The sequence below is a fragment of the Eurytemora carolleeae genome, unplaced genomic scaffold (genome assembly GCF_000591075.1).
Source record: "Eurytemora carolleeae unplaced genomic scaffold, Eaff_2.0 scaffold837, whole genome shotgun sequence".
Lineage (NCBI taxonomy): Eukaryota > Metazoa > Arthropoda > Copepoda > Calanoida > Temoridae > Eurytemora > Eurytemora carolleeae.
In genome coordinates this window covers 63,827-76,878 of record NW_019396725.1, presented here as the reverse complement: position 1 = coordinate 76,878, position 13,052 = coordinate 63,827, and the positions used below count along the sequence as shown (strand labels likewise).

Below are 13,052 nucleotides of genomic sequence, written 5' to 3'. Positions count from 1 at the left end.
ACAATATCTTTCATATTGTTGATCAGATTAATGTTTCAAGGGTATCGTTGTGAATCCGACATCGTATGGAGGTTCATTTGAAATTACGCTTACAGTTAGTTCCTTTCCTTTAGAAATTTTAACATTTAAACTTAATTCATTGAAATTTATTCTGAAAAAATAGTTCCCGGACATCCTGTATCGTATAGGGTTTTTTGGACACCCTGTAACAGATTCCTAAATGTCAATAAGGGACACCCGGTAGGATTTAGAATTTTATTTTCATCTAGATTGAACTGAGAGAACTGAGAAGAACAGATGGGATGATTTCATAATATCTTAAGATTGAAGTGCAGGGGTGTATATTTTCATGAAAAATCATTTGACCCCCGCCCTTTTCGTCAATTTCATCCGCCAGATTAAAATTTTTTTACTATTTTAATCGCTAAATTGGGTTAATTTTTTAAAATATATACCCCTGTGTAGACATGTTGGTAGATAAGTAGGTAGACACGTTTGCAGATAAATAGGTAGACGCGTTTGTAGATAAGTAGGTATACAAGTAGCTTGACATGCAAGTAGACACGTAGGTAGACACGTAGGTAGATATATTGATAGACACATTGGTAGACAATTAGGTAGACATGTAGGTAGACACGTTGTTAGACACGTATGTAGATAAGTAGGTAGATAGGTAAGTAGGTAGGCAAGTAGGTAGACACCTTTGTAGACACGTTGGTAGACAAGTATGTAGATAAGTATGTAGATATATAGGTAGATAAGTAGGTAGATGAGTAGGTAGATGAGTAGGTAGACACGTAGGTAGACACGGAGGTAGAAACGTAGGTAGACAAGTAGGTAGACAAGTAAATATACAAAATGAAAAGTTGATTGACAGATTGAGGTATGGGAAAAAAATAGACATAAAATTTAATTGATCATTAAATAAAATGGAAAATTTTAAATAAAAAATTCAAGGATAAGTTTTCTGCAATTGCTTGAAGTGGGCAATAAAAAAAAACAAAAAAATTCTATTTTAGATTGATTTTTATTTCTGATTTCATAGAAGAAATACGGGAAATCCCCAGGAAAAGTGAGAAAAATAACAAAAAAGTGATTTCGTGTACAAACAGTGGCAACTTAGAATAAGTAAAGTGACAAATAAGTGATGACGGCACTTGCAATGACATCGGATATTCTAATTCCAAATATTACCAAAGTTAACATCAGGAAAAATATATATTAAAAACAAAATTTCAATTTTCACTTTAAATATCCTTCCTCTGAATTTTTAAAATAAACTTTTACTTATTGAAATATTTCAGATATTTGAATTATTAAATTCATTCATTCGTCATTCATTTTTTTACAAGTAATTGCAGATAAAACAGCACCCATTTATTCATATTTCATGGTTTTTTAAAGTTATCAATGATTATTTGTATCACCATGTTTATTTTTATTATTGTTGTTGTGGATGTTATTATTTTTATGTCACGTTGTTATTTTTGTTAATATTTCTATTATTTTTTATTTCATTTCTTTTGGTATTTTAACTAAGATTTAAGAAATTACAATTATTATTATAAAAATCAATTATATCATTACCTTATCACTATTTCTACAGTTTTGGATAGTTTAATAATTAAAATGAGTATAATTTTATTTTATTAATTTCAATTATCACCATCGTATAAGTTGTTTTCAATTGTTTAATTACTTTACTCTAATTATGCTTGTAAAGTGGTTTTAAGGGTTTCCTTAACATATTGAAAATATAAAGTCAATTTCCTGCTGCGCAGTTTTTATTTTTGCACTTTAATCCTTTTTGATCAGTTCTCTGCCAAAACTTCTTTCAAATATGATTTCCATTGGGAATATTGAAATTTAATCTTTTTGACCATTTTTTTATAATAAATAAGTCTAAAAACTTTGAAGTGAGTTCCAAAAAAGAGTTATTTCAAGTAACCTTAAACTTTAAAATTTTGCAAGGGAAAAGTTTTTTATCTTTAAAAGTGTTTAATTATGAATATTATCTTCTTTCTCACCTGTTGGTATATAGGATTACCCACTCTTTATGCTTCATATAGGTTGAATTTACTTTTACTAAGGGGCAGAGGTGCGTGTCCGAATCACTGATTAAAATATCTATTGAATGAACTAATAAATGTTTTCTGAAATGAATGAATAAATAACATAAAAAGTGAATAAGTAAATCAATTCATATTACTGATGAATGCATAATAAATAAATTAGTATAAAATCCATAAAAATCTCATAAAAATAGATAAAAAATTTATATTCTTAATGTATTAAATTAATGAAGAAAAAAATTATACATAAAGATATATCATAAGTAAGGGATTTTAATAGAAATACATTTAAAGTATATAGACAGAATAGAATACTGACTTTAATCAAAAGTAAAATAAATAAATGTTATTTTATACGAATGAATTAATAGATGAAAAGAAAATTAATATTATATATAGTCTTTCATAGGGGATAAAACCAGTTTATAGAAAAGCAAAATTAAATTAAATTAAAATTAAAGTAAGTAAATGAATATTTTATCACTCGAATGAATGAATGAATGAATGAAATGAATTATATCAAAAATAAATAAATGTTTTATATTAAAAATATATGATCAGGGATAGTCAAGATGCGTTAATAGAATCAGTTTATAGAATATCATCCGAGATTCTACATCATAGATGGCTTCATAAACAAACGTAAGTTAGCCCCCCCCCCCCCCTAGTAGTAAAACAACGTATTTTTTGTCATCACACGATCGTTTGTATCGTTTTTTATGCTTGACTTGAAGTAGTTGAATTATATACAATTGGTTCAACTACTTCTTATCAAAAGTAGTTCAGCAATCTTTTTGGAACAAAATTTGATAAATTTCTTGATGATAATATGGAACTGGGCTAGTTCATAATAACTCCAATGGAATCGAGTCTTTGTCACAAACTCGGATTTTCTAATTCCTATATGTTTGCAACCATAGACATTTTACAATATGAACTTAGATTATATTTTATAATTAATTTTTTACGATTTTTTTAATAGATGGTATAAGACAGTAAATGCCACACGTCTGTAGCATTCTTGTAATAACAGCTTTGATTTCTTTTTTCACTCCTGGATTTTTTCACTTGTTGCTATTTAAACCATCCTTCGTTGACGCCTTTAGAATTTTTAAATTTTCTTTCTGTTACCTTGATGCGCTATTATCTTGTTGCTAGTGTTGTAACTTGTTATTAGTGTCCGGGGTTTAATTATTAGAATTGAAATCAATTTGAAGTCGAAATATTCATAACCATAGTATTCCTCAATTAAACTAAATTAAAACTTTGATTTCTTACATTAAATTATGATGACTTGCATTAGATTTTAAGCTTTATTATTTATCAGTACTTAGGATCCGGATCCTTTGGATCCGGAAGATTTTGGCTTCCTGGATCTGGATCCGCAAAAATATGCGGATCAACGGATCCAGATCCAAAAGTTAAAATATCAACCAATAACTGCCAAAAAAAAAATTACTTCTAAAACCCAAATCTGATTTTTGAGAAAAGAGAGATTATGAGAATTTCCTCATTTCTGAATGTTTCAACAAGTTTTAGGATAAAAATAAAACTAAACATTTGAAAATTATTTTTTTGTTTAAGAAATTTAGTAAAGGAATGACCTGGATCCGGTCCGGATCCATTTTTTCCAGTGCGGATGCAGGATCCGGATCCAGATCCGCATCAAAATTAAATGGATCCTAAGCACTGTTATTTATATTATCAAACTTAATCTTATATTTTATGTGTCCGCATCGCTTTTTTATGTACCCCCTCCCCCTTTCAGGTATCATCCCCTTTCTTGAGCCCCTATACCATCTCTGCCACTGTTTGTCTACTTCTGCATTACTGCATATTAATCATATTTCTTTTCCTATTGTCTAAACCCGTAGCACTGGTATATTCAAGATATAAGCCTATAGTGTGACCCCAAAACTGTGGAATAGGAAGACGACATTTGATTCATTTTATTTGTATTTAATTNGACAATACCATTTAATTACATTAGTACTGATAGGAACTAGCGTAATTAAAACAATGACAAAGATCGTGAACTGTTTTTTGTTGCAAAAACTTAGTTTCTGTTCAAACTTTAAATTTTTATTTCCACACAAATTCCCCCTTTTATTTAACTTTCTTCCGTATAAAAAAATTCGCGGATTTCGTGATCTTATTTGCGCGGAATAGGCCCCAAAATTTGTTTCTGGTGGACACCTTAGTTTAACCCTAGGCCGACTGGACACGGTGGTTTCACATATTCAAAACATGAATATTAAGATTTATTTCTCAGCTTCAATTTTAAAGAAGTAATTGGAAAATCTAACGGTATTTTTACCTCTCTACTTAGTAAAAAGTGTACAACGTGTACATAATACATATTACATAGTGTACAATGTGCTTAGTACAATGTACATTGTTGTACAGTATACAATGTACAATAGGCATGCCCCACAAAAAAGCCATATTATTTTTAAATCAATTTTAAACTTTAAAACGTTTATTAACCCGATACAGTTTTTAAGGATTTTCAAAATCAAAATCAAAGACTTAACAACAAACGATTAACCACCCGGATACTTTCGGTACAAACTGAAAAATATGGTGTAGGGGGTGGGCTGGGGGAGGGAGTTCTTGAAAAATTACTCTTATTCGTCCAACTTTTCCACCATATGCCTACTATATGGAGCAAGTAAACAAGTAAACCTACCGCAACGTTTCATTTATTATAATTTTAAGCATTAATACATGATAAAAACTTAGCAGAGGAAACTTTAAACTATTTGTTTTCTACCCTGCAGTACAATACAGGGCAGTTATTGCCAAGCTGTTTTTAAGGTTGAGATTTTTTATAAGTTCCCTCATGAAACATAATTTTTACGGTTTTCTTCGCTAAACTTGTGAAAAAAGAATATTTTTTGGGGAAATTAATAAATGTTTTGGTAAAACGTATCAAAAAGAAAAAAGCTTGCCCTTTATGCCCAATTTTTCACCCCCCTCCCCTAGATGATTAAATGATGAATTACTTGAATTAATGATTCTGCCAATGAGCATGACACGTTCGTGATAACTCTGCTAAAAAAAATCCGAAGTTTCTTTATTTGAATTATTTACTGTTATTAACGATTTTGTTTTGTAGACAGTTGCTAAGGATACAGATTTTATTTGCTTTTCGGATTTGGATCAAAATTTATTGATTCGACTTTTTCGTCTGTTTCTAAAAAACGTCAAAACTGCTCACATGACCTTTGGAAAGGTTTGTTTTAATCTATCAATGTTTACAGAAAAATTCGCAAAACAAATACATACAAGAAAAAATGGCCCCATGAAAAGCAACATTTAAACGCTAAACTTATTGTTAAGTAAGGTATGCGGAGCGTCCTGAAAGCTTAGGACATATATTCGCATATACTGCGTCCTTGGATAGAGATCAAGGTATAGAGTGACATCTGCATCACTTCGTGATAAACTAGACCATGATAAACTACAGTTTTACAAAACAAATTCCTTTCCATAAAATACTAATTCTTACTTCTTTTACAGGGTTTTAAGTTGTAAATTAATTTTAAGTCATCTTCCCTGCACAGATGGCAATGTCCGATTCACAATGGTAGCTTAACAGCTTGTTCTGATCATTGTTCTTATTTTTCAAAACTGTTTCTCTACGGTTTCCATACTAAAGTGACTTGCGCATTTCCACTGCAGGAAAACAAAGAAATTATTAAACACTTGAACACATGACCAAACGGCAATATTTATGAAGGTTTCAAGGGTACCATTGTGAATCAGGCATTGACACCTTTGCATGGAGGCTCCCTTGAACACATGACCAAACGGCAATATTTATGAAGGTTTCAAGGGTACCATTGTGAATCGGGCATTGACACCTTTGCATGGAGGGTCCCTTAATATTACGCTTACAGTCCCTGTAAGCAACTTAGGTAGAGATGAAGTAATTCAACCTTAATATCGCTACATTTGAAAACTAAAATTTTATCTTTTATTTCTCTCTGTAAATGTAACTTCAAGTAAAATATAACTTTTATTTAAATTATGCTTTTTATAAAACATGAATGAATTTCTGAGGAAAATTTCTGAAAAAAAACACATTTAAACTTAAAATTAAGTTTTTTATTCTTTCCAAATTTTTGAAATTCATCTTTCACACTTAGCATTAATTTCTTTTTGTATTGTCGCAGTGTGACATAAAATAAGGCTTAACTCGGAAATGTCTCCAATTTTGAACAATGATACGTCACATTCAACACCTTAATGGGACTGTGGTATATACTAAGCAAAATGGCAAGAATTTAATTTCAATCTTTTTCTTGGATTTCAAAAAAAATAATTATTTTCATTTTCCTTCAAAGGGCTGTATAAGCGTAATTTCAAGGGACCCTCCGTGACTGTTTGATGTTAACAGCGTTTCAAGGGTGAAGTTTCTTTTTCTTCAACTTTCAGGCTGTAAATATTGATATTTATTTTATGTAACAAATTGTTAAGGAAATAGAAGCTTTTCAGTAGATTACTAGGGATATGTGTCAAATGTGTAAAAGGTCTAAAAAGAGGATTCTCCTCTTCAATTAAAATATCACAATAACACTTGAAAGCTGACATTTTTTCTTCTCCAGAATCTCTGTTATAATATATTAAAGTTTTTGTGTACTTGAGGTTTTGAAGTGTATTCTAGTGTGTTTAAGTTAGGTTTAAATAAAATTTTATATTTAGGTATTATACACAAAATATTTGTCCATTGGGCCCCATAAAAATCGGTTTTCCATTGATGTGTATGTTAGAAAAGTACATTTTTAAGAATTTTCAAACTTTTGATGTGGTAAAATATGACTAGCAATTTTCTATTTTTATGGTTTGAAAAAATTATTTAAAAATCAAACCCAATTTGAAAATCATTTGGAAATCATCTTTTCCTCCAGATATGTTAGGTATGTATAGGTTTTTTTCGCGAAATTTGGAAAACAAATTAATCAATGAAAGAAATGGAATAAAAAAGAATGATATAAACATGATGACCAATTTTATTATTTTTTCCCCTAAGATCTTAAAACATATTTTTTCCTTTCCCCAGGGGGGGGGGGGGATTTCATGAAAACACATACCCAAAAAAATATATCTGTAAAAGTGAAAAGACATTTATATTCTATGAAGAACTTCAAAACTTTCTGTTCGTATAGCTTTTGCCGGCCAAACCGTAATAGACAGATTTAGCAAAAAAATGTTGAATTTTCCCCTTTAGGTAATTTAAGTTCGGGGACATAGATTTTTATTATTTTTATCAATGATATTATTTTATCACTCGAAGGGTATTCCGCCCCAGAAAAATAAAAAATTGAGATCAATCGAAAATGTGAATTAGAAAAGACAACTTATGATATCGCACTTTTTTTGACTCACCCTGTATATTGGTAATTAATATTAAGACTACGTTTTGTATTTAATTATTAAACAATTAGTGAATTATGAATGGATGTATCTGATCCTAATCTTGAATCATGATATACGCCCAAATATTAATATTCGTCTTATCATGTTTAAATCAAAACAACATAACGGAGATCTTCAAAATTACTTCAGCGTATTTGATTTTTTTGGAATCCCCCCTCCTTCCTCCCTCTAACTCAGCTTTGGAGCGCCACAAGTATGATCATTTACAGGTTTTTGTGATAAAAAAATATGTTACTAGCTGAAGGGCCCGGCGTTGCCCGTGGAAAAAACATTTTGAAAAAAAATCGAATTTCTTTAGCCTTTAACACCCCCCGGCCACCCATGAGTGTCCACAAAAAAATTCAACCCAATCGGTCCAGCCATTTGGCCGGCTATACGCAACAAATATATATACGAATGTCTTGCTTTATTAATATAGATTTATTAGCACAATAAGTAATGTTTATTTTTATTTTTCAGGTATGTGTTTTTTTTTCAGTTTTTGCTATGTATGATCTCTGTAACCCACAGTGAGACCCGTAAAACTGTAGAATAGAAAGACGACTGGTTGTTAGATTTATAATTAAAAGCCCAATAATAAAAAAAAATTAGTTCACAGACCCATTTTACTAATTACGTTAATTTTCAAGAGATTAAAATACCCAAGGCTGCTGAAATATCGTCTTTATATTCCACAGTTGTATGGGTGCCACTGTATATTACCGTTACGTTATACTTCTGTTATAATTGAAGAAATATTTGATAAAACCCCCGCCCCTGTAATCTTTTTTTAAAATCAGCTCACTGGTGGCGGCTTAATAGAAGATGCGGGGGGGGGGGGCAGAAAGGGGAGACGTGCCCCTCAGCAAAATTGTAGGGAAGTCGCAGGCCCTGTTGATGGAAAAGTTGTTGTTTTTAGTTGAAACATTCAAAACATGTATTTTAAATTATTTTAAATTCCAACGTTTGTGGCATTAAAGAGGCTTGAATTAATCAATAAAGGCTCTTCTTAAAATAGGGTCATCTAAATAACGTTTGCTAAATAGTTACATTTAAACTATCATTTCTCCCTCTAATCCGATTATTGGAGAAAGTAGAAGATAAAACATGATAAGCTAGAGGATTACAGGGTGTTTTATTTTGTCAAAAAAATAATTTTTTCTGTCAACAAAATTTGTCATCAGTTTTCTTAGGGGTTTTGTGGCTGATTATGAAAAAAAATATTCGTTTAAGATTAAGTAGGGATTCCACTAAGAAGTTTGATTACTGTAAGTGGACGTGTGGCGTTGGGTATATCAATAAAAATTCATTTCTTTTTCCCTTGAAATCGAAACTTTTGATCTGGGGGAAAATTGATTCTAATGGGGGAGGGGGTATTTTTTTCTTCGAGAAAACATACAATCCAAAATAGATTATCGAAAAGACATTAATTATTTTTAGCCAACCTTTAAAGTTCAAACCAATTCAATGCTAGGTTTCAAAGAAACGCTTTGTCAAATATAAAGAAAAAAAAAGTAAAAAATGTTTTTAATTTTCAAATTAAAAGTTGCATTTAAAAGAATTCTTTATCTGATTAATAATTTGGAAGATTTTGTTGTTTTCTAGGTTTATAATTGTGTTTAATTCTGATAATTCTAATACGTTTTTCTGCAGAAATAATGCACAAATCAGTTTTGAACATTAATCGGACATTGCCATCTCTGCAATGAGGGTCACTTGAAATTACGCTTACAGTCCCTTTAAAACTTGAAATTACGCGTACAGTCCCTTTAAAACTTGAAATTACGCGTACAGTCCCTTTAAAATGTGATAATATTGCCTCCCCTCTGCCACCCCGTCTCATCAGCCAATGATAAATATTTTGACACAATAAATACTTTTTGGTGAAACCAAGTTCCTTATCAATTCTGTCCAAACCTTTGAGACCTTTGCCCTCAACCTTCTTCAAGGATCTCATTCTTGTTCTTTGATTCCTCTCTATACCTCTCTTCTTGATCTTCCCCCCCCCCTGCAATTATTGATCTTCGATACCATACTTTCTTCTTGATCTTTTTGATCTACCCCTCTCGTAAATCTGCACTCACCCACACCCCACCCCCATTCCGGATCTTCGATACCTCCCTCACACCCTGAAAAACGTGAGCCCCTCCCAAATTGTTGAAACATTTGATGCTTCCTGTTTCCTTAAAAAAAACAGTCACGCCCCCCTCTGTCCCCACCTAATACCAGCCCCCCCCTCACACACCCACTGCTGTCAGCGGTATATTCAGTAAGGAGTTGTTTTCTGCATTTTTGCTCTAATTACAGATAGATAGATTAATAAGGAGTGAGGAAGGTAGGAAGGCAGGAAGGTAGAAAGGTTGAAAGGCAGAAAGGCAGAAAGGTAAGAAGGTAGAAAGTGAAAAAGGTAAGAGAAGGAAGGATGTTAGGAAGGTAGGAAGATAGGAAGATAGAAAGGTAGGAAAGTAGGAAGGGTGGAAGGTAGAAAGGTAGAAAGGTAGAAAGGTAGAAAGGTAGAAAGGTTGAAAGCTAGCTAGCTAGCTAGCGAGTTATTTAGTTAGCTAGGTGAGGGATCTAGCTAGCTAGCGAGTGACCAATTAGCTAGCCAGTGAACTAGCCAGCTAGCGAACTAGCTATCTAGCGAGTTATCTAACTGGATAGGTGAGGTATCTAGCTATCGAGCAAGTAATCTAGCTAGCTAGCGAGGGATCTTGAAAGCTAGCGAGGGATCTAGAAAGCTAGCGAGTGATCTAGCTAGTGATTAATATAGTTACCTAACGAGTGATCTAAGTAGATAGCGAGTGATCTAGTTTGTGATTAATCTAGCTAGCTAGCGAGTGATCTAGTTAGTCATTAATAAAGCTGAACTAGCTAGCTAGTTAACTAGCTAGATCGTTAGCTAGCAAGTGATTCCGCAAGATAGCTAGTTAAATAGCTAGATCGTTAGCTAGCAAGTGATTCCGCTAGATAGCGAGTATAAGACTAATGATAAGTTTCCAAATATGATTATGTATGCAGGTATACTGCAGGTAGAGACAGGCCTAGATACTTCCGGACTCAAGTCTGCCAACAAAAAGGCAAAATCCTAAAATTAATGACACAATCCTAATATTAAGGACACAATCCTAATACTAATGACAAAATCCTAATATTAATGACACAATCCTAATATTAAGGACACAATCCTAATATTAATGACACAATCCTTAAATTAATGACACAATCCTAATATTAATGACAAAATCCTAATATTAATGACAAAATCCAAATATTTATGACAAAATCCTAATATTAAGGACAAAATCCTAATATTAAGGACAAAATCCTAATATTAAGGACAAAATCCTAATATTAATGACAAAATCCTACTATTAAGGACAAAATCCTAATATTAGGACAAAATCTTAATATTAAGGACAAAATCCTAATATTAATGACAAAAACCTAAAATTAATGACAAAATCCTAATATTAATGACAAAATCCATAATATTAATGACAAAATCCTAATATTAATGACAAAATCCTGATATTAAGGACAAAATCCCAATATTAAGGACAAAATCTTAATATTAAGGACAAAATCCTAATATTAATGACACAAACCTAAAATTAATGACAAAATCCTAATATTAATGACAAAATCCATAATATTAATGACAAAATCCTAATATTAATGACACAATCCTAATATTAATGACAAAATCCTAATATTAAGGACAAAATCCTAATATTAAGGACAAAATCCTAATATCAAGGACAAAATCCTAATATTAATGACAAAATCCCAATATTAATGACAAAATCCTAATATTAAGGACAAAATCCTATTATTAAGAACAAAATCCTAATATTAATGACAAAATCCTATTATTAAGGACAAAATCCTAGTATTAATGACAAAATCCTAATATTAATGACAAAATCCTAATATTAAGGAAACAATCCTAAAAAAGATTTTTTTAGATGATATCTTTGCATTTTATTTGGGCCTCACCTCTACATATGGTTCCAAAATCTGATGGGTCCTGGCGTCCTTGCGGCGATTACCGCCGTTTAAACAATGTTACCAGACAAGACCGGTATCCTCTCCCTAACATTCGTGATTTCACAAACAAGGACTATCAGACCGACGGATAATCCCCGCCGATTCCAATTTTTGGAACTAAGCCTTAACTTGAGCTAACTTAACTTGATCCAAACGGCGGGGCCGAGCATATAATGGTTGTCCTTCTGTCTCAATCACATGCTCAACGTTGTGTTCAGGGGGTTTACCAGGTGTTCGTGGATTCCAGGCTGCAGGTTTTTTTAGTTGCGCATTTGTTAGTGTTATTTTCAAATCCTGCTATTTTTGCCTCTTTTGGTGGTTTTGTTTCTTATGTTAAAAAACTTAATTATATAGAAGACATTTTGGTAATTTATAAGATTGGTCTTCTACATTTTCTTATGAGATTAATCTTCACATTTTGAATATATTTATCTGATTCGTATCTTAGTTATCATCCATGTTTTGGTTTTTATTCATATTTTTGGGTCAATATTTCTTAGGTCAGTTGTTCTTTACAATTTATATTTAGAGGGACAGGCGTTGAATTTCTAATGGACTTTATCTGATCAATAATGTGGAAGATATTGTTGTTTTTATTGCTCTGAAAGTACATGCCAATCTTTGGAATTAAGCCTACCTTCCCTTTTAACATAACTTATACGGTCTGGGGATGGGGAAGGTGTGGGTGGGGGGGGGGCTGTCAAAGAAGACGTTTGTACAAGATGTTAAAAATAAAACCTCACCAGCGAGTAGTGACACATGTTAAAAAGAAAGATACCATTGTTAACAAGACAAATTTAAAGACTTTCAATTTAACTAGTTTAATTTTTAAATGAAAATTGAGTATGTTCTAAGATAATCGATTTTTACATTGTGAAGCAGAAGTTATGATTTTCGAACAATACAGCTATAATTTCTGATAATACAGCTATAATTTTCTGATAATACAGCTATAATTTTCTGATAATACAGCTATAATTTTCTGATAATACAGCTATAATTTTCTGATAATACAGTTATAATTTTCTGATAATACAGTTATAATTTTCTGATAATACAGCTATGATTTTCTTATTCTACGTTATGATTTTCTGATAATACAGTTATAATTTTCTGATAATACAGCTATGATTTTCTTATTCTACGTTATGATTTTCTGATAATACAGTTATAATTTTCTGATAATACAGCTATGATTTTCTTATTCTACAGTTATGATTTTCTGATAATATAGTTATAATTTTCTGATAATACAGCTATGATTTTCTTATTCTACAGTTATGATTTTCTGATAATACAGTTATAATTTTCTGATAATACAGTTATAATTTTCTGATAATACAGTTATGATTTTCTGATAATACAGCCAGTTATGATTTTCTGATAATACAGTCAGTTATGATTTTCTAATAATACAGCCAGTTATGATTTTCTGATAATACAGTCAGTTATGATTTTCTAATAATACAGCCAGTTATGATTTTCTGATAATACAGCCAGTTATGATTTTCT

The 13,052-nt window shown here is 31.3% G+C and overlaps 1 protein-coding gene across 8 annotated transcripts in view; it reads left to right on the top strand.

Annotated features, from left to right (window-relative positions):
• The window catches only part of LOC111707844 (adapter molecule Crk), a 40,699-nt gene that overhangs the window by 6,335 nt on the left and 21,312 nt on the right, over positions 1 to 13,052 (top strand). For 4 of the 8 annotated variants that reach the window (XR_002766542.1, XR_002766541.1, XR_002766540.1 and 1 more), the window contains exons 1-2: positions 1,054 to 1,209; positions 2,634 to 2,714. The exons of 1 other annotated variant lie outside the window; for it this stretch is intronic. Coding sequence is in view for 4 of the 7 variants with exons in the window: in XM_023481015.1 (XP_023336783.1) it covers positions 1,148 to 1,209; positions 2,634 to 2,714 (143 nt within the window). In the remaining 3 variants the exon portion in view is untranslated. Of the gene's footprint in view, positions 1 to 1,051; positions 1,210 to 2,633; positions 2,715 to 13,052 lie in introns of those variants that run through there. 3 more of the 8 variants (XM_023481016.1, XM_023481020.1, XM_023481017.1) reach the window with 3 other exon arrangements.